The 27413-nt window shown below is 49.9% G+C and overlaps 1 protein-coding gene across 1 annotated transcript; it reads left to right on the forward strand.

Moving 5' to 3' along the window:
* LOC109127957 (uncharacterized protein At3g60930, chloroplastic-like) lies at positions 1960-4480 on the forward strand. The gene is made up of 6 exons (XM_019233580.1): positions 1960-2003; positions 2123-2174; positions 3089-3578; positions 3666-4007; positions 4109-4366; positions 4455-4480. Exons 1-6 carry the CDS (start codon positions 1960-1962, stop codon positions 4478-4480), a joined length of 1212 nt encoding a protein of 403 aa, XP_019089125.1.

Below are 27413 nucleotides of genomic sequence, written 5' to 3' on the forward strand. Positions count from 1 at the left end.
TAGGAGATCTTGAGGGAGGCTGTGACAACCCGTCTCGTTGATCCCACTAGCCCACTGCTAGCTTGCTCCCATAGGCCCGAAGCTGGCCCTGCAGGGCATCGATCCTAACCCCTCACTGTGGACATCCAAATCCACTAGTAGGTTATTGGTGTGCCAGGCGTTCCTCGAACCCTGGTCCCCACCCTTTAACAACCTTCCCACAGGACAAGCTGTCACCAAATTGATCTGTGAGTTCCTTTCCACGGTGAGGGGTTAGGATCGATGCCCTGCAAGGCCAGCTTAGGGACTATGGGAGAAAGCTAGCGGGAGCTGGTGGGGTCCATGGGACGGGTTGTCACAAGTTGAATCATTAGAATGTGGTTTAGGCTGGTGGTTCTATGATTCATGTTGTTTAGAATATTGGTTTAATTGTTCTGCTTTAATATTGGTTAGTTATTATTGGATATTTATTGATTATTCATTGGTATTGTTTATTTCCGCTGTTAGTGTAATTGTGGTTAGGTGGCTAGTGGATATGGGACCACTAGTTTAGAGTATTTTATTAATTAATATTATTTATTATTTATTATTAAAAAAAAAAACGGGTCGGTCGTTTCGGTTTGGTATCAGAGCCCTTACGGTTATAGGTTTGGGTTCACTAGGCTTTGTGTTGTAGACGTTTGGGCTTTGTGCTGTACATGTTTGGGATTTGCATGCTTTAATTGATTATGTGAGTTAGTCAATTGTGTGTGGCATGGATTCCTAGAACATCGTCTTTGAGCCTACTGTGTGATTCCACGGTGAATGTATGTTTCTGTGTTCTATAAAAATTGCTTGCTTAGCCTTCTGTTCATGATAGTACAGATGGTTAGAGAGGATGCTGTTGCTGGTCGTGGACGCGGTCGTGGTTGTGGACGCGGTCATGGTCGTGGTAGGAGAAGAGACACAGCAGTTAGAGATTCCATGAGGGTGGCCGGAGGATTCCATGAGGGTGGCCGGAGGGGGCGGTGTTGATGCTAGGGTTTCGGGTGTGGGAGTCCCAGCGGGTGGAATTCCTAGAGTTGACTTTGCTGACTTTTTGGCACGGTTATTGAAGCGGTTGCCGACAGTGGTACCGGCTCAGGCTCATATAGTGCCACTAGTGGTGGCGGAGGAGCGGCGGCCAGTGGCTGCGGATGAGGGAGCTCATTCTCATTATGTGTCTATGCTAAGGGAGATGCGTAACAATGATACTGCACGGTTTTCGGGTGGTACGGATCCTATTGCTGCAGATGCGTGGAGGACGAGTGTGGAACGTAACTTCCAGACTCTGAGATGTCCTAAGGAGTTTTGGGTGGACATAGGGGTCCACAATATTATTGGTGATGCTCAGGTGTGGTGGAGATCAGTGGCTGCTAGGAGAGTGCAGAGGGAGATGACTTGGGCTGACTTCGTGGAGGAGTTCAACCGCAAGTACTTTCCGAGAGAGGCATTAGACCGGTTGGAGGTGCAGTTCCTTCAGTTATCTCAAGGGACACGGTTAGTGCGGGAGCCGGACTTGGATTTCAGTCGACTTCTGGCTTATGGGGGTTGGGCTATGGAGTCTGAGGAGGCCCAGATCAGGAGGTTTATGAAGGCTCTTCGTGATGATTTGAGGGTCCATTGCAGGGGACGGAGTTATGTTACGCGTGCAGAGCTGGTTGAGACTGTAGCAGAGTTTGAGGAGGATATCCGGGAAAAGGCAGTGACGGTTAGTCCAGCGGTGCAGCCTAGGAAGGCTCATCATCACGAAGGTTCTAGCAAGGGTGGCAAGCCTGCCTAGGGAACCAAGAGGAAGTGGGAGGCTAAGCAGAGACCGAGTGGTGCAGGGTGCTTCGGGTGTGGGAGCATGGATCACAAGGTAGCTAGTTGTCCCCAGAGGAGTGCTCCAACGGCAGCGGTTCGTGTGTCCTATCATTGCAGGGAGCCTGCACATCAAACAAGTGTCCTAAGTTGCAGTAGATGGCAGTGGCAGTGGTGCAGCATGTGGTGCAGCCTGGAGTGCAGTAGGTGGCACGGATTGAGCATGCGCCACGAGCTTACACGACTGTCCAGACTGGTGCAACCAGTGCTAGGGCGATCATATGTATAATTTCTGGTACTTTAACTTTGTGAACTTCACTAGGTTCAGATTTTATGTTTTGCTTGTGATAAGTGTTAAGTTCTCAACACATGAGGTTTGTGTAGGGACCTTGTTGGTGGGCGGTGTGAGAACTGAGTCTGAGCTTCTCCTTCCGAAGTGATTTGAATGTGGAGGAGCTTATCGCTGTTAAATAGTTCCGAACTGAATTGAGAGAGTTTTTGAGAGTTTGAATTTGTATTATTGCTTTTGGATAAAATGTTCCATCCCCTACAAAAGACTCCCCCCTTACATATTTATACCGACCAATTTATTGCCTAATTAATGCATAATTAATAAGGCGTGATTTGCGCAACCTAATTAACCCTCTTGAATGCGGGAATCTTTGACCAGGCCCGAGCTGCGAGCTGACCAACACGAAGCACCTCCGCGCTCCCATCCTTTCTCCAGGCTTGATGGGCCGATCAATGACACGCTCTTGGCCCATTAGACAAACCCGGCCTAGGCCCTTCGCCTATTGCCCGAGATGACTGATCGTGGGTACAACAGTTGCCCCCCAAGTCTCCCGAACTGAGCAGTTCGGGGACTTTTAACCTTCAAGCGATCAACTTCGGAAAACTGAATATTCCCCATATCTCCACGATTTGATCGTGGTAATGATGAGATTTGCCTTCCCAAACAAGCCTCGGGGCCCACTAGATGGCGTGTTGGTTATAAGAGAGAGAGAGAGGTGTGAGACCTTTCACTTCCCCAGGTAATCATTACTCCCTGGTGCCGTGTATAAAGGTAAACTCGACTTCTCTCTTCCACTCTTAATCTCCAATTGTGTTTGCGTTTTTCTGTTCTTTGATTTTCTCTCCTTTCTTCCGTGAACTTCTTCACTTTCGCCGGAAAAATCCTTCATTCATTCTTTATTTCTTACTGCTTTTACCGGAAATGTATGTCTCCTCCAAAATCCTCATCGGGTAAAACCGCGAAACCTTGATTCTGGGTGCTTTCGGCCCCCACCAGCCGTCAATTCTCTCTGCGGAGATTGGAGGATCCACCGGTATTCCACCGGAGGTCGAGATCAGATTCCCGGAACCTCATGAGTCTCCAGAGAACCCTCCCCCGGGGTACTGTTGCGCGTTCGAGATATTCTTCTCCGCGTGTGGACTGTCGTTTCTCCTTCCCGAGCTCATCGTGAAGATGATGTTCGAACTAGGTTTTGCTCTCCCCCAAATGTGTCCGAACTTCGTTCAGACCGTTCTGTGTCTCCAAACTCTGGGGGAGGAGTTCGACTACCAGCTGTCACTGGCGGACTTCCTCCAGGTGTACACGGTAAAGACTGGCCGTGCCAAGGGCACACTCTACGTGAGCCCGCTTTCCGGGCTGAAGGTCTTCGACGACCTGCCCGAGAAGGACGAGAAATGGCGGAAGTCTTACTTTTTCTTCCCGGTCAACGAGCTCACTTTTGGCCACCGCGCGAGCTCATACGTATCGAAGTGGACCTCGAAAATTGGTAGCCTAGTGTTCTTTACTGGGTCCGGATCAGATGTCGCTTTGTGTTTCCGCCTCATTTCTAATCCTTGTTTACTTTTTTTTTTAGATCACTTTGAGCGCGGACTGCTTTGCCCTACATTCGCGGAGTTCTTCTCGAGATTCTGCAGCCAAGGTCAGATTGCTTGGGATTCTTTCTCCTGCGAAAGGATCAGGGCATCCACAGCAAGGCTCGGAAGACGCTCTCTTGTTTGCTCCGACCCTGTGAGCGTTTCAGAAATGAACTACAGGGAAGAAAGGGCGTGCCGCATCGCCGAGAAAGAGGCAAAGAAGCATATGGCAGCGGCCCTTGCCGAAGGCAAAGCTCGCATCCCTATCAAGACTCCCTCCAGCTCCTCCGTTCCCGAGGTGAGCGGGACTTCTGCACCTCCAACTCGCTCCTCCGAGCTCGGTATAGAATCAACCAGGATTTCTGCTGGCCCGTTGGTTCCCCCCGTGATTGTCATTGCTGACTCTAGCAATGAGCCACGGGAGGTCGCTGTTTCCCCCCAGCGCCGAAGAAAACCTCTGCTGAGGTCTCCTCTCAGCAAACCGACTCATCAAAGAAGAGGAAGGAGCCCGAGACCGCCTCCTCTTCTCGTGAAAAGGGGCTAGCCCGGACTGGCCCGTCAGGGGATGAGCGAAGTAGATCTAGCTCGAAGGACAGGGGTCCCTCCTCGGAGAGGAGATCTAAGGAGGCCCCACCGCCTAAAGACTCCGGAGACTCCTCTGGAAGAAACCTTCCGAAGGAACAACGTCCTTTCGCCCGAGGTAAAATTTTTTCTGAGATGCACTTGATTTTATACCTTTGACTGTTCGATAGTTGATGACTGAAATGACTTGCTCAAAAATCTTTCAGTCCCCCTGCATCCCCAGCCGACCTAATGAGGAGCTACATTCGGCCCGGAGTTCGGATTCCGACATTTGCTGACATGACCGAGGTCAATCGCGCGAACTTCTTCTGCTTTGCGGACAAAATTGGCGAGGTAAACATCCTTTGGTCCTTATTTCTGTTTCTTTCTATCATTTTATCTGTTTTTGACGAGCTGAATTTTTCAGCTTATGATCGAGTTCAACTCCTCGGTGGCGTCCTACGAGGATCAGCTGTTCGCCTCCCCATCATCTTCCGAGGTGAACCTTCTTCAAGAGAGGATCGCTGACCTCGAAGCTCAGGTAAAGGAGTATGCCAGACTGGAGGCCGAGAATGCTGACACCATGGCGAGAGCCGAGCAAATCCGAGCTCGGATGAAGAAGGCTGAAATAGGGTGCTCGACCTTGGATCCGAGGCAAACTGAAGAAGGCGGGGGACCTTTACTTCGAAGCGGCGGAGGACGTGAAGGCAGCCAAGCACAGGTTGCACGAGATCGAGCTTCGCAATCAACTACTCGAAGCTGGCAACAGCTGTGGTTGCACTGTGCATCACAGACCGCATGTCCCGGATTTCGCTCTGCATGCGGAAGATCTCGGGATTGGTGACATACCCCGGAGTCGAAGTGTTTCCATCTACAGGGAGAGGAAGACGGACTGGGACCTCGGAAGATCTGGTGACGCCGGGCTGAACCAGAGTGTGGCCATCACCAGCCAATGGTGGCGCTGTTTGCGTGTTGGTTTGAGGCGGGAACGAATCTCCCAGAGTGACATTTGTTGCTGCCACCTGCGAGGTGGAAGGTGGAGTCACACCGGAGAAATCCAAAGCACGACGTGGGTTTTGGTCAGAGGACAGGAGATCGACCCGATCGGCATACGCGTGGTGGGAGGCTGAGAGGTCGAGCGGAGATCTGACCCTCCAAGCTGTCGAAACGTTCAGTAAGAGCAGCGGAGGCGGCTTGCTGACGGTCGGACTTCTCGGACAAGTCCTGCAGGAGCTTNTGAAGGCAGCCAAGCACAGGTTGCACGAGATCGAGCTTCGCAATCAACTACTCGAAGCTGGCAACAGCTGTGGTTGCACTGTGCATCACAGACCGCATGTCCCGGATTTCGCTCTGCATGCGGAAGATCTCGGGATTGGTGACATACCCCGGAGTCGAAGTGTTTCCATCTACAGGGAGAGGAAGACGGACTGGGACCTCGGAAGATCTGGTGACGCCGGGCTGAACCAGAGTGTGGCCATCACCAGCCAATGGTGGCGCTGTTTGCGTGTTGGTTTGAGGCGGGAACGAATCTCCCAGAGTGACATTTGTTGCTGCCACCTGCGAGGTGGAAGGTGGAGTCACACCGGAGAAATCCAAAGCACGACGTGGGTTTTGGTCAGAGGACAGGAGATCGACCCGATCGGCATACGCGTGGTGGGAGGCTGAGAGGTCGAGCGGAGATCTGACCCTCCAAGCTGTCGAAACGTTCAGTAAGAGCAGCGGAGGCGGCTTGCTGACGGTCGGACTTCTCGGACAAGTCCTGCAGGAGCTTCTGGATCACCTCCAAGGATCCCTGATTGGGAGAGCTGGTTGCCATAGCGGTGGTTGTGTGGAATGTATTTGTGTATGAACTCGGAACTAACGAGAGTCAGGCGATAAATTCCCCTCCTTCTAGCGCCAAATGTGAGAACTGAGTTTGAGCTTCTCCTTCCGAAGTGATTTGAATGTGGAGGAGCATATCGCCGTTAAATAGTTTCAAACTGAATTGAGAGAGTTTTTGAGAGTTTGAATTTGTATTATTGCTTTTGGATAAAATGTTCCATCCCCTACAAAAGACTCCCCCCTTACATATTTATACCGACCAATTTATTGCCTAATTAATGCATAATTAATAAGACGAGATTTGCGCAACCTAATTAACCCTCTTGAATACGGGAATCTTTGACCAGGCCCGAGCTGCGAGCTGACCAACACGAAGCACCTCCGCGCTCCCGTCCTTTCTCCAGGCTTGATGGGCCGATCAATGACACGCTCTTGGCTCATTAGACAAACCCGGCCTAGGCCCTTCGCCTATTGCCCGAGATGACTGATCGTGGGTACAACAGGCGGGTTTAAGTCCCATGTTATGTTTGATTATGGAGCTACTCATAGCTTCATTACTCCAAAGTGCGCAGAGAGTACTACTATCAGTACGAAGTGATTACTTCGGTTTAGATAAGAATTTTGCAAAACTAAGCTTTAACTTTAAGTAAAGCGGAAGACGAAGTGAGGACTTCGGTTTAGAGTTTTCGCAACATTGAGCTTTAACGTGAAGCTGAATACGAAGTGAGAACTTCGGTTTAGGCTTGCGAAGTTGGACCTCGGCTTTAAATGATAGATGCGAAGTCAGACTTCGGCTTTTTATTTTATTTTATTTTTTTTATTATTATTATTATTATTTTTTTTTTTTTGCGAACCATTATGAATAAAAAAGTTTAAGAAAACTTTAAATTTTATTAATATGGATAGCTGGACCCGAAGTGGGCTGCCTACGTACCCTTATCGGGATCAAGCTAAATCGTAGTTCGATACAAATAAATTAGCTGTAAAAGAGTTTAAGGTGTAAAGAATTCCAAGATCTCGGGACTGGTTTTCCCTCTGAATCCTCTAGCTGATAGACTCCATTTCGGACTTCGCGAGTAATTCTGTATGGTTCCCAGTTAATTCCCAGCTTTCCTGCATTGAGCTCCTCGGTGTTCTCGTGGACTTTCCGGAGGACTAAGTCGCCAACTGCCAAGGGTCTGCCTCGGATTTTGGAGTTATAGTACCGAGCTACTGCGTTCTGGTAATTCTGGATCCAAACCAAAGCCTGATCCCGACGCTCGTTGATTGTATCGAGAGTATCCTGTAGGAATTCCTCATTTTCCTTAGCTCGAAGTGGATTTAGCGAGGTATGGACTCCGAGCACTTCTATATCGGCTGGGACTACGGCATCAACTCCGTAAACCAGGGAGAAAGGTGTCTCATTAGTGGCCCGACGAGGTGTTGTTCGGATCGCCCAGAGGACGCCCTGCAGTTCGTCCGGCCAGCGCCCCTTACGAGCATCGAGCCGTTTCTTCAAGTTAGCAAGTATGACCTTATTCATCGCCTCGGCTTGCCCATTACCTTGCAGGTAACGAGGAGTTGATTTATTGAGTCGAATTTTCCACTTCGCGCAGAACTCTTCGAACTTCGAGGAAATGAACTGTGGGCCATTGTCCGTGATGATTTCACACGGGACGCCGTAGCGATAGATTATGCTCTTAAGCACGAACTGTTCCACCTCGTCACTTGTTACTTTCGCATAGGATGCCGCTTCCACCCATTTGGAGAAATAGTCAGTAAGAGCGAGCACGTACTGGACTCCTCCTGGTCCTCGATGTAATGGACCAATGATATCCATAGACCACCTCATGAATGGGTAAGGTGCGGACACCGAAGACAGGAGCTCGGTAGGTTGATGAATTGACGGGGCGTGCTTCTGACATTTCTCACAAGCTCGAGAATATTTTTCGCAGTCCGTGACCATGGTAGGCCAGAAGTAACCTTGCCGTTTGATTTTGAAAGCCAGAGTCCGACCTCCGGAGTGATTCCCATTGGAACCATCGTGAACAGCTCGCATTAGCATCGCGGGCTCTCTACCAGCCACGCAAGTTAGATAAGGACCAGCTACACTTCGGCGTAGAAGTATTCCGTTGTAAACGCAGTACCGCGCACTGACGACCTTGAGTTTCCTGGCTGCCCATTTGTCGGCTGGGAGTTCCCCTTTTTCCAGGTAAGCCCAGATCGGGCTCCCCCAGTCATCTGCCCCCCAGCTGTTAGAATTCGTGCCGCTCGAAGCAGCATGTGGGATAACAGCTTGATTTTCAACTGGTGAGCTCGATGATACCGGAGTTGAACTCGCGTCTAGCTCAGCTAGAGGTGGGTGAACTTCCATCGGAGTAGGCATGACAGAGGCCGGATCCTCCGAGGGTAAAGAATCTGCAGCCGCCTTACGAGCCGCTTCCTCAGCAGCCAACTGTTTTTTCATCGCCCGGGTGACGACGTTTGAGCCCTCTAGTCGGATACTTGGAAACTGGATGACTTCGACGGGGATAATCCTTGTCATCGCGGGATCCGAAGTGGATGCCAGAGATGCTAAAGCGTCCGCAGCGGAGTTCTCACTTCGTGGGATCTTAGTGATTTCGAACTCCTCGAACTTAGCGACTAACTCCCGAGCTGTAGTCAAATACGCCTCCATACGACCATCCTTTGTCTCGTACTCCCCCAAAAACTGGTTGGTGACCAGCTGCGAATCGCAAAAAGCTCGAAGTTTTCGGACACCAATCCCCACTGCGAGGCGTAAGCCGGCAAGGAAGGATTCGTACTCGGCTTCATTGTTGGACGCACTGAAAGCCAAGCGAAATGACTGCTCGATCACTTCGCCTGTAGGAGAAGTGAGGCGGACCCCAATTCCTGCTCTAGATTTGGAAGAAGCACCATCAACATACAATGTCCATGGAGCTTCGACATTGTCGCTAACCGAAGAGGCTAGTGGGAGTTCGATCAAGAAATCAGCCAGCACCGACGCCTTAGCACAAATTCTAGTCCGGAACTCGATGTCGTATTCGCTCAACTCGACAGACCATTTAGCTAGTCACCCGGATTGGCTCGGACAATGTAATACCGTCCGAAGTGGCTGCGTCGTCAAGATTATAATTGTATGGGACTGGAAGTAAGGCCGCAGCTTTCTTGCCGAAGTGACCACTGCTAGGGCCAATTTCTCCATCATAGGGTATCTGGACTCCGCCCCAGTAAATGACTTGCTGATATAGAAAATTGGTCGCTGCTCCCCCCTTTCCTCACGAACCAAGACTCCGCTGACCGCACTGTCCGATACGGCTACGTAAAGAAAGAGCGGCTCACCAAACTCAGGTTTAGCCAAGACCGGCGGTTCAGATAGATAGGCTTTGAGCTGGGTGAATGCCTCCTCACACTTCGCATCCCATAAGAAGTTTTTTCCCCCTTTCCGCAGTAGCTGGTAGAAAGGGAGGCATTTGTCCGTAGATCGAGAAATGAAGCGGTTGAGAGCTGCGATCCGTCCGTTAAGGCGTTGCAATTCGCGCAAGGTCCTAGGAGAACTCATAGATAGGAAAGTGTTAATCTGCCTCGGGTTCGCTTCAATTCCTCTTTTTCTGTGACGATATACCCCAGAAATTCCCCTGATGGGACCGCAAAGGTGCATTTCGTGGGGTTAAGCTTCTTCCCGAACTGATTCAGGATGTCGAAGCAGACTTTCAGATCAGCAAGATGCGAGCTGGCTTCCATTGATTTTACCAGCATGTCATCGATGTAGACTTCCATGGTCTTTCCGAGTTGATGCTCGAACATTCGATTCACCAGTCTCTGGTAAGTTGCTCCCGCGTTCTTTAACACAAAAGGCATCACCTTGTAGCAGTAGATCCCGCGGTCCGTAACGAATGCAGTCTTCTCCCGGTCGTCCGGGTTCATAAGGATTTGGTTGTAGCCAGAGAATGCATCCATGAAAGACATCAGCTCGTGACCCGAAGTGGACTCAACCAACCGGTCGATATGCGGGAGTGGAAAGCTGTCTTTGGGGCACGCCTTATTCAGGTCGGTAAAATCAACGCAGACTCGCGACTTTCCATTCTTCTTCTTGACTACCACTGTGTTTGCGAGCCACTCAGGGTATTTTACTTCGCGTATCTGTCCCGCCTTCAGTAAGCGTTCAACCTCTTTGTTAACAATTTCAGCTCGCTCAGGACCCAGCTTCCTTCGCTTCTGCTTTATAGGTCGGAACGTAGGGTCCACATTCAGCTCGTGGGAGATAACTTCTGGACTGATGCCGGGCTTCTCGTCTACGGACCACGCGAAGGTGGCCATTCTTTCTTTTAGGAAGGTCATCAGACTGGCGCGGAGCTCGCTATCCAATCCCACTCCGATCTTGATTTCCTGATCCGGAAACTTATCATTGATGAAAATGGACTCAGTGAGGTCTCCTTTTAACTGCTTCCGAACTGGATTCTTCGGGACCTCGAGCTGTGGTTGCTATTGGATCAGGAGCTTGTGACTTGCGAGGTAACAGCTCCTTGCCGTCCTTTGGCTTCCTAGAACCTCCCGAACCCCTTGCGGGGTCGGAAATTTGACGCACTGATGGTACGTCGAGGCCACTGCCTTCATCTGGTAGAGCCAGGGAGTTCCCAAAATAACATTATAGGCCGCAGGTCGGTCGAAAACCGTGAAATCCACCATTTTAACCACTCCTTGAGTGGACACCGGCAATGTGATCGTGCCCAAAGACATTGACGTCTCGCTAGTGAACGAGACCAAAGGTGAGGGTGGTCCTACGATGTGTTCTTTCCCGATACCCATTCTAGTGAGCGTCTCGAGGAAAATCAAGTCTACCGAACTCCCATTGTCAATTAGGATTCGGCAGACCTCATGGTTCGCCACGTCAAGTGAAATGACGAGCGCGTCATCGTGCGGAGTGTCCAGCCCCTTAGTTTCCTTCTCGGAGAAAGAAATTTCAGGTAGATCGCAGTGAGCTTCCGTTGATGGTATTTGATCGCAGTGATGGAGTTCCGAAAGAGACGCGATCCCCCCCGCCACATACTTTTCTGCGAGGAGGTGCATCAGCTTCTTACAGTCACGAGTGGAATGACTGTTGGTTTTATGGAGCTTGCAGTACGTGTCCTCATCTCGGACCCACTTGTTACTTGGGAGTACGCCACTCTTAGAGCGCGGTGAGAATGGCGGTTTGGACGGTGAATTCTTTGGAGATTTCTTTTTAGGAGATTGAGTGACTTCGAACGTGCTCGGCCCGGACTTCGGAGTCATAGGCGGAGTCTTTTTAGCGGGCGCTTCGAACCGAGGTTTTTCTGTAGGCGGAGCGTTTTGTTTTTGTGCAGCGGCGATTTTGTCTTCCTCCGCGACTATCCAGTTCGAAGCCCGGTGTAATGCGTCCTGAATGGTTGGGAACCGATTCACGGACAGCTCTTCGTGGAAGCGAGATTCATGCCAGAGGCCGTTCTTAAGCGCGGCCAGGGCTGTGGAGTCCGCAGTCCGGGAATCTTGACCTGGATCTCCTTGAACTTTGTTAAGTAAGACCGGAGAGATTCTCCAGCCTTTTGGCTTAAGTTCCAAAGCTGAGCATCCGTCACCGCAGTTTCGATTAGCCTAGAATACTGCTTGACGAACGAGGTCGACAGCTCGGTAAAGTTTGTTATGGAGCCAGCTGCTAAAGATGCGAACCAAAGCAGTACCGGTCCACAAAATGTTTCTGCGAACAGCTTGCAGTACCCAGCATCTGCTTCGTGGGGCTCAAGGTCCACCCGGATAGCTGTCAGCAAAAAAGTCTTGAGATGATTGGTCGGATCTCCTTTCCTTCATAGCTCGAGAACTTAATTTTGCCAGTGTCTTTGATGCGGACTCGGGCTATTTGATCAGAAAAAGGAGTTTGCCTCGATTCCTCGATCACTCGAAAGATATCCGGAGCCGAAGTGGTTGCACTGTGCATCACAGACCGCATGTCCCGGATTTCGCTCTGCATGCGGAAGATCTTGGGATTGGTGACATACCCCGGAGTCGAAGTGTTTCCATCTACAGGGAGAGGAAGACGGACTGGGACCTCGGAAGATCTGGTGACGCCGGGCTGAACCAGAGTGTGGCCATCACCAGCCAATGGTGGCGCTGTTTGCGTGTTGGTTTGAGGCGGGAACGAATCTCCCAGAGTGACATTTGTTGCTGCCACCTGCGAGGTGGAAGGTGGAGTCACACCGGAGAAATCCAAAGCACGACGTGGGTTTTGGTCAGAGGACAGGAGATCGACCCGATCGGCATACGCGTGGTGGGAGGCTGAGAGGTCGAGCGGAGATCTGACCCTCCAAGCTGTCGAAACGTTCAGTAAGAGCAGCGGAGGCGGCTTGCTGACGGTCGGACTTCTCGGACAAGTCCTGCAGGAGCTTCTGGATCACCTCCAAGGATCCCTGATTGGGAGAGCTGGTTGCCATAGCGGTGGTTGTGTGGAATGTATTTGTGTATGAACTCGGAACTAACGAGAGTCAGGCGATAAATTCCCCTCCTTCTAGCGCCAAATGTGAGAACTGAGTTTGAGCTTCTCCTTCCGAAGTGATTTGAATGTGGAGGAGCATATCGCCGTTAAATAGTTTCAAACTGAATTGAGAGAGTTTTTGAGAGTTTGAATTTGTATTATTGCTTTTGGATAAAATGTTCCATCCCCTACAAAAGACTCCCCCCTTACATATTTATACCGACCAATTTATTGCCTAATTAATGCATAATTAATAAGACGAGATTTGCGCAACCTAATTAACCCTCTTGAATACGGGAATCTTTGACCAGGCCCGAGCTGCGAGCTGACCAACACGAAGCACCTCCGCGCTCCCGTCCTTTCTCCAGGCTTGATGGGCCGATCAATGACACGCTCTTGGCTCATTAGACAAACCCGGCCTAGGCCCTTCGCCTATTGCCCGAGATGACTGATCGTGGGTACAACAGGCGGGTTTAAGTCCCATGTTATGTTTGATTATGGAGCTACTCATAGCTTCATTACTCCAAAGTGCGCAGAGAGTACTACTATCAGTACGAAGTGATTACTTCGGTTTAGATAAGAATTTTGCAAAACTAAGCTTTAACTTTAAGTAAAGCGGAAGACGAAGTGAGGACTTCGGTTTAGAGTTTTCGCAACATTGAGCTTTAACGTGAAGCTGAATACGAAGTGAGAACTTCGGTTTAGGCTTGCGAAGTTGGACCTCGGCTTTAAATGATAGATGCGAAGTCAGACTTCGGCTTTTTATTTTATTTTATTTTTTTTATTATTATTATTATTATTTTTTTTTTTTTGCGAACCATTATGAATAAAAAAGTTTAAGAAAACTTTAAATTTTATTAATATGGATAGCTGGACCCGAAGTGGGCTGCCTACGTACCCTTATCGGGATCAAGCTAAATCGTAGTTCGATACAAATAAATTAGCTGTAAAAGAGTTTAAGGTGTAAAGAATTCCAAGATCTCGGGACTGGTTTTCCCTCTGAATCCTCTAGCTGATAGACTCCATTTCGGACTTCGCGAGTAATTCTGTATGGTTCCCAGTTAATTCCCAGCTTTCCTGCATTGAGCTCCTCGGTGTTCTCGTGGACTTTCCGGAGGACTAAGTCGCCAACTGCCAAGGGTCTGCCTCGGATTTTGGAGTTATAGTACCGAGCTACTGCGTTCTGGTAATTCTGGATCCAAACCAAAGCCTGATCCCGACGCTCGTTGATTGTATCGAGAGTATCCTGTAGGAATTCCTCATTTTCCTTAGCTCGAAGTGGATTTAGCGAGGTATGGACTCCGAGCACTTCTATATCGGCTGGGACTACGGCATCAACTCCGTAAACCAGGGAGAAAGGTGTCTCATTAGTGGCCCGACGAGGTGTTGTTCGGATCGCCCAGAGGACGCCCTGCAGTTCGTCCGGCCAGCGCCCCTTACGAGCATCGAGCCGTTTCTTCAAGTTAGCAAGTATGACCTTATTCATCGCCTCGGCTTGCCCATTACCTTGCAGGTAACGAGGAGTTGATTTATTGAGTCGAATTTTCCACTTCGCGCAGAACTCTTCGAACTTCGAGGAAATGAACTGTGGGCCATTGTCCGTGATGATTTCACACGGGACGCCGTAGCGATAGATTATGCTCTTAAGCACGAACTGTTCCACCTCGTCACTTGTTACTTTCGCATAGGATGCCGCTTCCACCCATTTGGAGAAATAGTCAGTAAGAGCGAGCACGTACTGGACTCCTCCTGGTCCTCGATGTAATGGACCAATGATATCCATAGACCACCTCATGAATGGGTAAGGTGCGGACACCGAAGACAGGAGCTCGGTAGGTTGATGAATTGACGGGGCGTGCTTCTGACATTTCTCACAAGCTCGAGAATATTTTTCGCAGTCCGTGACCATGGTAGGCCAGAAGTAACCTTGCCGTTTGATTTTGAAAGCCAGAGTCCGACCTCCGGAGTGATTCCCATTGGAACCATCGTGAACAGCTCGCATTAGCATCGCGGGCTCTCTACCAGCCACGCAAGTTAGATAAGGACCAGCTACACTTCGGCGTAGAAGTATTCCGTTGTAAACGCAGTACCGCGCACTGACGACCTTGAGTTTCCTGGCTGCCCATTTGTCGGCTGGGAGTTCCCCTTTTTCCAGGTAAGCCCAGATCGGGCTCCCCCAGTCATCTGCCCCCCAGCTGTTAGAATTCGTGCCGCTCGAAGCAGCATGTGGGATAACAGCTTGATTTTCAACTGGTGAGCTCGATGATACCGGAGTTGAACTCGCGTCTAGCTCAGCTAGAGGTGGGTGAACTTCCATCGGAGTAGGCATGACAGAGGCCGGATCCTCCGAGGGTAAAGAATCTGCAGCCGCCTTACGAGCCGCTTCCTCAGCAGCCAACTGTTTTTTCATCGCCCGGGTGACGACGTTTGAGCCCTCTAGTCGGATACTTGGAAACTGGATGACTTCGACGGGGATAATCCTTGTCATCGCGGGATCCGAAGTGGATGCCAGAGATGCTAAAGCGTCCGCAGCGGAGTTCTCACTTCGTGGGATCTTAGTGATTTCGAACTCCTCGAACTTAGCGACTAACTCCCGAGCTGTAGTCAAATACGCCTCCATACGACCATCCTTTGTCTCGTACTCCCCCAAAAACTGGTTGGTGACCAGCTGCGAATCGCAAAAAGCTCGAAGTTTTCGGACACCAATCCCCACTGCGAGGCGTAAGCCGGCAAGGAAGGATTCGTACTCGGCTTCATTGTTGGACGCACTGAAAGCCAAGCGAAATGACTGCTCGATCACTTCGCCTGTAGGAGAAGTGAGGCGGACCCCAATTCCTGCTCTAGATTTGGAAGAAGCACCATCAACATACAATGTCCATGGAGCTTCGACATTGTCGCTAACCGAAGAGGCTAGTGGGAGTTCGATCAAGAAATCAGCCAGCACCGACGCCTTAGCACAAATTCTAGTCCGGAACTCGATGTCGTATTCGCTCAACTCGACAGACCATTTAGCTAGTCACCCGGATTGGCTCGGACAATGTAATACCGTCCGAAGTGGCTGCGTCGTCAAGATTATAATTGTATGGGACTGGAAGTAAGGCCGCAGCTTTCTTGCCGAAGTGACCACTGCTAGGGCCAATTTCTCCATCATAGGGTATCTGGACTCCGCCCCAGTAAATGACTTGCTGATATAGAAAATTGGTCGCTGCTCCCCCCTTTCCTCACGAACCAAGACTCCGCTGACCGCACTGTCCGATACGGCTACGTAAAGAAAGAGCGGCTCACCAAACTCAGGTTTAGCCAAGACCGGCGGTTCAGATAGATAGGCTTTGAGCTGGGTGAATGCCTCCTCACACTTCGCATCCCATAAGAAGTTTTTTCCCCCTTTCCGCAGTAGCTGGTAGAAAGGGAGGCATTTGTCCGTAGATCGAGAAATGAAGCGGTTGAGAGCTGCGATCCGTCCGTTAAGGCGTTGCAATTCGCGCAAGGTCCTAGGAGAACTCATAGATAGGAAAGTGTTAATCTGCCTCGGGTTCGCTTCAATTCCTCTTTTTCTGTGACGATATACCCCAGAAATTCCCCTGATGGGACCGCAAAGGTGCATTTCGTGGGGTTAAGCTTCTTCCCGAACTGATTCAGGATGTCGAAGCAGACTTTCAGATCAGCAAGATGCGAGCTGGCTTCCATTGATTTTACCAGCATGTCATCGATGTAGACTTCCATGGTCTTTCCGAGTTGATGCTCGAACATTCGATTCACCAGTCTCTGGTAAGTTGCTCCCGCGTTCTTTAACACAAAAGGCATCACCTTGTAGCAGTAGATCCCGCGGTCCGTAACGAATGCAGTCTTCTCCCGGTCGTCCGGGTTCATAAGGATTTGGTTGTAGCCAGAGAATGCATCCATGAAAGACATCAGCTCGTGACCCGAAGTGGACTCAACCAACCGGTCGATATGCGGGAGTGGAAAGCTGTCTTTGGGGCACGCCTTATTCAGGTCGGTAAAATCAACGCAGACTCGCGACTTTCCATTCTTCTTCTTGACTACCACTGTGTTTGCGAGCCACTCAGGGTATTTTACTTCGCGTATCTGTCCCGCCTTCAGTAAGCGTTCAACCTCTTTGTTAACAATTTCAGCTCGCTCAGGACCCAGCTTCCTTCGCTTCTGCTTTATAGGTCGGAACGTAGGGTCCACATTCAGCTCGTGGGAGATAACTTCTGGACTGATGCCGGGCTTCTCGTCTACGGACCACGCGAAGGTGGCCATTCTTTCTTTTAGGAAGGTCATCAGACTGGCGCGGAGCTCGCTATCCAATCCCACTCCGATCTTGATTTCCTGATCCGGAAACTTATCATTGATGAAAATGGACTCAGTGAGGTCTCCTTTTAACTGCTTCCGAACTGGATTCTTCGGGACCTCGAGCTGTGGTTGCTATTGGATCAGGAGCTTGTGACTTGCGAGGTAACAGCTCCTTGCCGTCCTTTGGCTTCCTAGAACCTCCCGAACCCCTTGCGGGGTCGGAAATTTGACGCACTGATGGTACGTCGAGGCCACTGCCTTCATCTGGTAGAGCCAGGGAGTTCCCAAAATAACATTATAGGCCGCAGGTCGGTCGAAAACCGTGAAATCCACCATTTTAACCACTCCTTGAGTGGACACCGGCAATGTGATCGTGCCCAAAGACATTGACGTCTCGCTAGTGAACGAGACCAAAGGTGAGGGTGGTCCTACGATGTGTTCTTTCCCGATACCCATTCTAGTGAGCGTCTCGAGGAAAATCAAGTCTACCGAACTCCCATTGTCAATTAGGATTCGGCAGACCTCATGGTTCGCCACGTCAAGTGAAATGACGAGCGCGTCATCGTGCGGAGTGTCCAGCCCCTTAGTTTCCTTCTCGGAGAAAGAAATTTCAGGTAGATCGCAGTGAGCTTCCGTTGATGGTATTTGATCGCAGTGATGGAGTTCCGAAAGAGACGCGATCCCCCCCGCCACATACTTTTCTGCGAGGAGGTGCATCAGCTTCTTACAGTCACGAGTGGAATGACTGTTGGTTTTATGGAGCTTGCAGTACGTGTCCTCATCTCGGACCCACTTGTTACTTGGGAGTACGCCACTCTTAGAGCGCGGTGAGAATGGCGGTTTGGACGGTGAATTCTTTGGAGATTTCTTTTTAGGAGATTGAGTGACTTCGAACGTGCTCGGCCCGGACTTCGGAGTCATAGGCGGAGTCTTTTTAGCGGGCGCTTCGAACCGAGGTTTTTCTGTAGGCGGAGCGTTTTGTTTTTGTGCAGCGGCGATTTTGTCTTCCTCCGCGACTATCCAGTTCGAAGCCCGGTGTAATGCGTCCTGAATGGTTGGGAACCGATTCACGGACAGCTCTTCGTGGAAGCGAGATTCATGCCAGAGGCCGTTCTTAAGCGCGGCCAGGGCTGTGGAGTCCGCAGTCCGGGAATCTTGACCTGGATCTCCTTGAACTTTGTTAAGTAAGACCGGAGAGATTCTCCAGCCTTTTGGCTTAAGTTCCAAAGCTGAGCATCCGTCACCGCAGTTTCGATTAGCCTAGAATACTGCTTGACGAACGAGGTCGACAGCTCGGTAAAGTTTGTTATGGAGCCAGCTGCTAAAGATGCGAACCAAAGCAGTACCGGTCCACAAAATGTTTCTGCGAACAGCTTGCAGTACCCAGCATCTGCTTCGTGGGGCTCAAGGTCCACCCGGATAGCTGTCAGCAAAAAAGTCTTGAGATGATTGGTCGGATCTCCTTTCCTTCATAGCTCGAGAACTTAATTTTGCCAGTGTCTTTGATGCGGACTCGGGCTATTTGATCAGAAAAAGGAGTTTGCCTCGATTCCTCGATCACTCGAAAGATATCCGGAGCCGAAGTGGTTGCACTGTGCATCACAGACCGCATGTCCCGGATTTCGCTCTGCATGCGGAAGATCTTGGGATTGGTGACATACCCCGGAGTCGAAGTGTTTCCATCTACAGGGAGAGGAAGACGGACTGGGACCTCGGAAGATCTGGTGACGCCGGGCTGAACCAGAGTGTGGCCATCACCAGCCAATGGTGGCGCTGTTTGCGTGTTGGTTTGAGGCGGGAACGAATCTCCCAGAGTGACATTTGTTGCTGCCACCTGCGAGGTGGAAGGTGGAGTCACACCGGAGAAATCCAAAGCACGACGTGGGTTTTGGTCAGAGGACAGGAGATCGACCCGATCGGCATACGCGTGGTGGGAGGCTGAGAGGTCGAGCGGAGATCTGACCCTCCAAGCTGTCGAAACGTTCAGTAAGAGCAGCGGAGGCGGCTTGCTGACGGTCGGACTTCTCGGACAAGTCCTGCAGGAGCTTCTGGATCACCTCCAAGGATCCCTGATTGGGAGAGCTGGTTGCCATAGCGGTGGTTGTGTGGAATGTATTTGTGTATGAACTCGGAACTAACGAGAGTCAGGCGATAAATTCCCCTCCTTCTAGCGCCAAATGTGAGAACTGAGTTTGAGCTTCTCCTTCCGAAGTGATTTGAATGTGGAGGAGCATATCGCCGTTAAATAGTTTCAAACTGAATTGAGAGAGTTTTTGAGAGTTTGAATTTGTATTATTGCTTTTGGATAAAATGTTCCATCCCCTACAAAAGACTCCCCCCTTACATATTTATACCGACCAATTTATTGCCTAATTAATGCATAATTAATAAGACGAGATTTGCGCAACCTAATTAACCCTCTTGAATACGGGAATCTTTGACCAGGCCCGAGCTGCGAGCTGACCAACACGAAGCACCTCCGCGCTCCCGTCCTTTCTCCAGGCTTGATGGGCCGATCAATGACACGCTCTTGGCTCATTAGACAAACCCGGCCTAGGCCCTTCGCCTATTGCCCGAGATGACTGATCGTGGGTACAACAGGCGGGTTTAAGTCCCATGTTATGTTTGATTATGGAGCTACTCATAGCTTCATTACTCCAAAGTGCGCAGAGAGTACTACTATCAGTACGAAGTGATTACTTCGGTTTAGATAAGAATTTTGCAAAACTAAGCTTTAACTTTAAGTAAAGCGGAAGACGAAGTGAGGACTTCGGTTTAGAGTTTTCGCAACATTGAGCTTTAACGTGAAGCTGAATACGAAGTGAGAACTTCGGTTTAGGCTTGCGAAGTTGGACCTCGGCTTTAAATGATAGATGCGAAGTCAGACTTCGGCTTTTTATTTTATTTTATTTTTTTTATTATTATTATTATTATTTTTTTTTTTTTGCGAACCATTATGAATAAAAAAGTTTAAGAAAACTTTAAATTTTATTAATATGGATAGCTGGACCCGAAGTGGGCTGCCTACGTACCCTTATCGGGATCAAGCTAAATCGTAGTTCGATACAAATAAATTAGCTGTAAAAGAGTTTAAGGTGTAAAGAATTCCAAGATCTCGGGACTGGTTTTCCCTCTGAATCCTCTAGCTGATAGACTCCATTTCGGACTTCGCGAGTAATTCTGTATGGTTCCCAGTTAATTCCCAGCTTTCCTGCATTGAGCTCCTCGGTGTTCTCGTGGACTTTCCGGAGGACTAAGTCGCCAACTGCCAAGGGTCTGCCTCGGATTTTGGAGTTATAGTACCGAGCTACTGCGTTCTGGTAATTCTGGATCCAAACCAAAGCCTGATCCCGACGCTCGTTGATTGTATCGAGAGTATCCTGTAGGAATTCCTCATTTTCCTTAGCTCGAAGTGGATTTAGCGAGGTATGGACTCCGAGCACTTCTATATCGGCTGGGACTACGGCATCAACTCCGTAAACCAGGGAGAAAGGTGTCTCATTAGTGGCCCGACGAGGTGTTGTTCGGATCGCCCAGAGGACGCCCTGCAGTTCGTCCGGCCAGCGCCCCTTACGAGCATCGAGCCGTTTCTTCAAGTTAGCAAGTATGACCTTATTCATCGCCTCGGCTTGCCCATTACCTTGCAGGTAACGAGGAGTTGATTTATTGAGTCGAATTTTCCACTTCGCGCAGAACTCTTCGAACTTCGAGGAAATGAACTGTGGGCCATTGTCCGTGATGATTTCACACGGGACGCCGTAGCGATAGATTATGCTCTTAAGCACGAACTGTTCCACCTCGTCACTTGTTACTTTCGCATAGGATGCCGCTTCCACCCATTTGGAGAAATAGTCAGTAAGAGCGAGCACGTACTGGACTCCTCCTGGTCCTCGATGTAATGGACCAATGATATCCATAGACCACCTCATGAATGGGTAAGGTGCGGACACCGAAGACAGGAGCTCGGTAGGTTGATGAATTGACGGGGCGTGCTTCTGACATTTCTCACAAGCTCGAGAATATTTTTCGCAGTCCGTGACCATGGTAGGCCAGAAGTAACCTTGCCGTTTGATTTTGAAAGCCAGAGTCCGACCTCCGGAGTGATTCCCATTGGAACCATCGTGAACAGCTCGCATTAGCATCGCGGGCTCTCTACCAGCCACGCAAGTTAGATAAGGACCAGCTACACTTCGGCGTAGAAGTATTCCGTTGTAAACGCAGTACCGCGCACTGACGACCTTGAGTTTCCTGGCTGCCCATTTGTCGGCTGGGAGTTCCCCTTTTTCCAGGTAAGCCCAGATCGGGCTCCCCCAGTCATCTGCCCCCCAGCTGTTAGAATTCGTGCCGCTCGAAGCAGCATGTGGGATAACAGCTTGATTTTCAACTGGTGAGCTCGATGATACCGGAGTTGAACTCGCGTCTAGCTCAGCTAGAGGTGGGTGAACTTCCATCGGAGTAGGCATGACAGAGGCCGGATCCTCCGAGGGTAAAGAATCTGCAGCCGCCTTACGAGCCGCTTCCTCAGCAGCCAACTGTTTTTTCATCGCCCGGGTGACGACGTTTGAGCCCTCTAGTCGGATACTTGGAAACTGGATGACTTCGACGGGGATAATCCTTGTCATCGCGGGATCCGAAGTGGATGCCAGAGATGCTAAAGCGTCCGCAGCGGAGTTCTCACTTCGTGGGATCTTAGTGATTTCGAACTCCTCGAACTTAGCGACTAACTCCCGAGCTGTAGTCAAATACGCCTCCATACGACCATCCTTTGTCTCGTACTCCCCCAAAAACTGGTTGGTGACCAGCTGCGAATCGCAAAAAGCTCGAAGTTTTCGGACACCAATCCCCACTGCGAGGCGTAAGCCGGCAAGGAAGGATTCGTACTCGGCTTCATTGTTGGACGCACTGAAAGCCAAGCGAAATGACTGCTCGATCACTTCGCCTGTAGGAGAAGTGAGGCGGACCCCAATTCCTGCTCTAGATTTGGAAGAAGCACCATCAACATACAATGTCCATGGAGCTTCGACATTGTCGCTAACCGAAGAGGCTAGTGGGAGTTCGATCAAGAAATCAGCCAGCACCGACGCCTTAGCACAAATTCTAGTCCGGAACTCGATGTCGTATTCGCTCAACTCGACAGACCATTTAGCTAGTCACCCGGATTGGCTCGGACAATGTAATACCGTCCGAAGTGGCTGCGTCGTCAAGATTATAATTGTATGGGACTGGAAGTAAGGCCGCAGCTTTCTTGCCGAAGTGACCACTGCTAGGGCCAATTTCTCCATCATAGGGTATCTGGACTCCGCCCCAGTAAATGACTTGCTGATATAGAAAATTGGTCGCTGCTCCCCCCTTTCCTCACGAACCAAGACTCCGCTGACCGCACTGTCCGATACGGCTACGTAAAGAAAGAGCGGCTCACCAAACTCAGGTTTAGCCAAGACCGGCGGTTCAGATAGATAGGCTTTGAGCTGGGTGAATGCCTCCTCACACTTCGCATCCCATAAGAAGTTTTTTCCCCCTTTCCGCAGTAGCTGGTAGAAAGGGAGGCATTTGTCCGTAGATCGAGAAATGAAGCGGTTGAGAGCTGCGATCCGTCCGTTAAGGCGTTGCAATTCGCGCAAGGTCCTAGGAGAACTCATAGATAGGAAAGTGTTAATCTGCCTCGGGTTCGCTTCAATTCCTCTTTTTCTGTGACGATATACCCCAGAAATTCCCCTGATGGGACCGCAAAGGTGCATTTCGTGGGGTTAAGCTTCTTCCCGAACTGATTCAGGATGTCGAAGCAGACTTTCAGATCAGCAAGATGCGAGCTGGCTTCCATTGATTTTACCAGCATGTCATCGATGTAGACTTCCATGGTCTTTCCGAGTTGATGCTCGAACATTCGATTCACCAGTCTCTGGTAAGTTGCTCCCGCGTTCTTTAACACAAAAGGCATCACCTTGTAGCAGTAGATCCCGCGGTCCGTAACGAATGCAGTCTTCTCCCGGTCGTCCGGGTTCATAAGGATTTGGTTGTAGCCAGAGAATGCATCCATGAAAGACATCAGCTCGTGACCCGAAGTGGACTCAACCAACCGGTCGATATGCGGGAGTGGAAAGCTGTCTTTGGGGCACGCCTTATTCAGGTCGGTAAAATCAACGCAGACTCGCGACTTTCCATTCTTCTTCTTGACTACCACTGTGTTTGCGAGCCACTCAGGGTATTTTACTTCGCGTATCTGTCCCGCCTTCAGTAAGCGTTCAACCTCTTTGTTAACAATTTCAGCTCGCTCAGGACCCAGCTTCCTTCGCTTCTGCTTTATAGGTCGGAACGTAGGGTCCACATTCAGCTCGTGGGAGATAACTTCTGGACTGATGCCGGGCTTCTCGTCTACGGACCACGCGAAGGTGGCCATTCTTTCTTTTAGGAAGGTCATCAGACTGGCGCGGAGCTCGCTATCCAATCCCACTCCGATCTTGATTTCCTGATCCGGAAACTTATCATTGATGAAAATGGACTCAGTGAGGTCTCCTTTTAACTGCTTCCGAACTGGATTCTTCGGGACCTCGAGCTGTGGTTGCTATTGGATCAGGAGCTTGTGACTTGCGAGGTAACAGCTCCTTGCCGTCCTTTGGCTTCCTAGAACCTCCCGAACCCCTTGCGGGGTCGGAAATTTGACGCACTGATGGTACGTCGAGGCCACTGCCTTCATCTGGTAGAGCCAGGGAGTTCCCAAAATAACATTATAGGCCGCAGGTCGGTCGAAAACCGTGAAATCCACCATTTTAACCACTCCTTGAGTGGACACCGGCAATGTGATCGTGCCCAAAGACATTGACGTCTCGCTAGTGAACGAGACCAAAGGTGAGGGTGGTCCTACGATGTGTTCTTTCCCGATACCCATTCTAGTGAGCGTCTCGAGGAAAATCAAGTCTACCGAACTCCCATTGTCAATTAGGATTCGGCAGACCTCATGGTTCGCCACGTCAAGTGAAATGACGAGCGCGTCATCGTGCGGAGTGTCCAGCCCCTTAGTTTCCTTCTCGGAGAAAGAAATTTCAGGTAGATCGCAGTGAGCTTCCGTTGATGGTATTTGATCGCAGTGATGGAGTTCCGAAAGAGACGCGATCCCCCCCGCCACATACTTTTCTGCGAGGAGGTGCATCAGCTTCTTACAGTCACGAGTGGAATGACTGTTGGTTTTATGGAGCTTGCAGTACGTGTCCTCATCTCGGACCCACTTGTTACTTGGGAGTACGCCACTCTTAGAGCGCGGTGAGAATGGCGGTTTGGACGGTGAATTCTTTGGAGATTTCTTTTTAGGAGATTGAGTGACTTCGAACGTGCTCGGCCCGGACTTCGGAGTCATAGGCGGAGTCTTTTTAGCGGGCGCTTCGAACCGAGGTTTTTCTGTAGGCGGAGCGTTTTGTTTTTGTGCAGCGGCGATTTTGTCTTCCTCCGCGACTATCCAGTTCGAAGCCCGGTGTAATGCGTCCTGAATGGTTGGGAACCGATTCACGGACAGCTCTTCGTGGAAGCGAGATTCATGCCAGAGGCCGTTCTTAAGCGCGGCCAGGGCTGTGGAGTCCGCAGTCCGGGAATCTTGACCTGGATCTCCTTGAACTTTGTTAAGTAAGACCGGAGAGATTCTCCAGCCTTTTGGCTTAAGTTCCAAAGCTGAGCATCCGTCACCGCAGTTTCGATTAGCCTAGAATACTGCTTGACGAACGAGGTCGACAGCTCGGTAAAGTTTGTTATGGAGCCAGCTGCTAAAGATGCGAACCAAAGCAGTACCGGTCCACAAAATGTTTCTGCGAACAGCTTGCAGTACCCAGCATCTGCTTCGTGGGGCTCAAGGTCCACCCGGATAGCTGTCAGCAAAAAAGTCTTGAGATGATTGGTCGGATCTCCTTTCCTTCATAGCTCGAGAACTTAATTTTGCCAGTGTCTTTGATGCGGACTCGGGCTATTTGATCAGAAAAAGGAGTTTGCCTCGATTCCTCGATCACTCGAAAGATATCCGGAGCCGAAGTGGTTGCACTGTGCATCACAGACCGCATGTCCCGGATTTCGCTCTGCATGCGGAAGATCTTGGGATTGGTGACATACCCCGGAGTCGAAGTGTTTCCATCTACAGGGAGAGGAAGACGGACTGGGACCTCGGAAGATCTGGTGACGCCGGGCTGAACCAGAGTGTGGCCATCACCAGCCAATGGTGGCGCTGTTTGCGTGTTGGTTTGAGGCGGGAACGAATCTCCCAGAGTGACATTTGTTGCTGCCACCTGCGAGGTGGAAGGTGGAGTCACACCGGAGAAATCCAAAGCACGACGTGGGTTTTGGTCAGAGGACAGGAGATCGACCCGATCGGCATACGCGTGGTGGGAGGCTGAGAGGTCGAGCGGAGATCTGACCCTCCAAGCTGTCGAAACGTTCAGTAAGAGCAGCGGAGGCGGCTTGCTGACGGTCGGACTTCTCGGACAAGTCCTGCAGGAGCTTCTGGATCACCTCCAAGGATCCCTGATTGGGAGAGCTGGTTGCCATAGCGGTGGTTGTGTGGAATGTATTTGTGTATGAACTCGGAACTAACGAGAGTCAGGCGATAAATTCCCCTCCTTCTAGCGCCAAATGTGAGAACTGAGTTTGAGCTTCTCCTTCCGAAGTGATTTGAATGTGGAGGAGCATATCGCCGTTAAATAGTTTCAAACTGAATTGAGAGAGTTTTTGAGAGTTTGAATTTGTATTATTGCTTTTGGATAAAATGTTCCATCCCCTACAAAAGACTCCCCCCTTACATATTTATACCGACCAATTTATTGCCTAATTAATGCATAATTAATAAGACGAGATTTGCGCAACCTAATTAACCCTCTTGAATACGGGAATCTTTGACCAGGCCCGAGCTGCGAGCTGACCAACACGAAGCACCTCCGCGCTCCCGTCCTTTCTCCAGGCTTGATGGGCCGATCAATGACACGCTCTTGGCTCATTAGACAAACCCGGCCTAGGCCCTTCGCCTATTGCCCGAGATGACTGATCGTGGGTACAACAGGCGGGTTTAAGTCCCATGTTATGTTTGATTATGGAGCTACTCATAGCTTCATTACTCCAAAGTGCGCAGAGAGTACTACTATCAGTACGAAGTGATTACTTCGGTTTAGATAAGAATTTTGCAAAACTAAGCTTTAACTTTAAGTAAAGCGGAAGACGAAGTGAGGACTTCGGTTTAGAGTTTTCGCAACATTGAGCTTTAACGTGAAGCTGAATACGAAGTGAGAACTTCGGTTTAGGCTTGCGAAGTTGGACCTCGGCTTTAAATGATAGATGCGAAGTCAGACTTCGGCTTTTTATTTTATTTTATTTTTTTTATTATTATTATTATTATTTTTTTTTTTTTGCGAACCATTATGAATAAAAAAGTTTAAGAAAACTTTAAATTTTATTAATATGGATAGCTGGACCCGAAGTGGGCTGCCTACGTACCCTTATCGGGATCAAGCTAAATCGTAGTTCGATACAAATAAATTAGCTGTAAAAGAGTTTAAGGTGTAAAGAATTCCAAGATCTCGGGACTGGTTTTCCCTCTGAATCCTCTAGCTGATAGACTCCATTTCGGACTTCGCGAGTAATTCTGTATGGTTCCCAGTTAATTCCCAGCTTTCCTGCATTGAGCTCCTCGGTGTTCTCGTGGACTTTCCGGAGGACTAAGTCGCCAACTGCCAAGGGTCTGCCTCGGATTTTGGAGTTATAGTACCGAGCTACTGCGTTCTGGTAATTCTGGATCCAAACCAAAGCCTGATCCCGACGCTCGTTGATTGTATCGAGAGTATCCTGTAGGAATTCCTCATTTTCCTTAGCTCGAAGTGGATTTAGCGAGGTATGGACTCCGAGCACTTCTATATCGGCTGGGACTACGGCATCAACTCCGTAAACCAGGGAGAAAGGTGTCTCATTAGTGGCCCGACGAGGTGTTGTTCGGATCGCCCANAGTCAAATACGCCTCCATACGACCATCCTTTGTCTCGTACTCCCCCAAAAACTGGTTGGTGACCNAGCAAGTATGACCTTATTCATCGCCTCGGCTTGCCCATTACCTTGCAGGTAACGAGGAGTTGATTTATTGAGTCGAATTTTCCACTTCGCGCAGAACTCTTCGAACTTCGAGGAAATGAACTGTGGGCCATTGTCCGTGATGATTTCACACGGGACGCCGTAGCGATAGANTAGATTTGGAAGAAGCACCATCAACATACAATGTCCATGGAGCTTCGACATTGTCGCTAACCGAAGAGGCTAGTGGGAGTTCGATCAAGANCTCGTCACTTGTTACTTTCGCATAGGATGCCGCTTCCACCCATTTGGAGAAATAGTCAGTAAGAGCGAGCACGTACTGGACTCCTCCTGGTCCTNGACGCCTTAGCACAAATTCTAGTCCGGAACTCGATGTCGTATTCGCTCAACTCGACAGACCATTTAGCTAGTCACCCGGATTGGCTCGGACAATGTAATACCGTCCGAAGTGGCTGCGTCGTCAAGATTATAATTGTATGGGACTGGAAGTAAGGCCGCAGCTTTCTTGCCGAAGTGACCACTGCTAGGGCCAATTTCTCCATCATAGGGTATC

Source organism: Camelina sativa, chromosome 12, assembly GCF_000633955.1.
Source record: "Camelina sativa cultivar DH55 chromosome 12, Cs, whole genome shotgun sequence".
Lineage (NCBI taxonomy): Eukaryota > Viridiplantae > Streptophyta > Magnoliopsida > Brassicales > Brassicaceae > Camelina > Camelina sativa.

Bases quoted from the DNA above. Each gene is read 5' to 3' on its own strand.
- LOC109127957 (XM_019233580.1), top strand. From the start codon at position 1,960: ATGGCAGTGGCAGTGGTGCAGCATGTGGTGCAGCCTGGAGTGCA. The intron at 3,579-3,665 runs GTAGCCTAGTGT...TTTTTTTTTTAG, and splicing joins GAAGTGGACCTCGAAAATTG to ATCACTTTGAGCGCGGACTG. The intron at 4,008-4,108 runs GTATAGAATCAA...GTTTCCCCCCAG, and splicing joins AACTCGCTCCTCCGAGCTCG to CGCCGAAGAAAACCTCTGCT.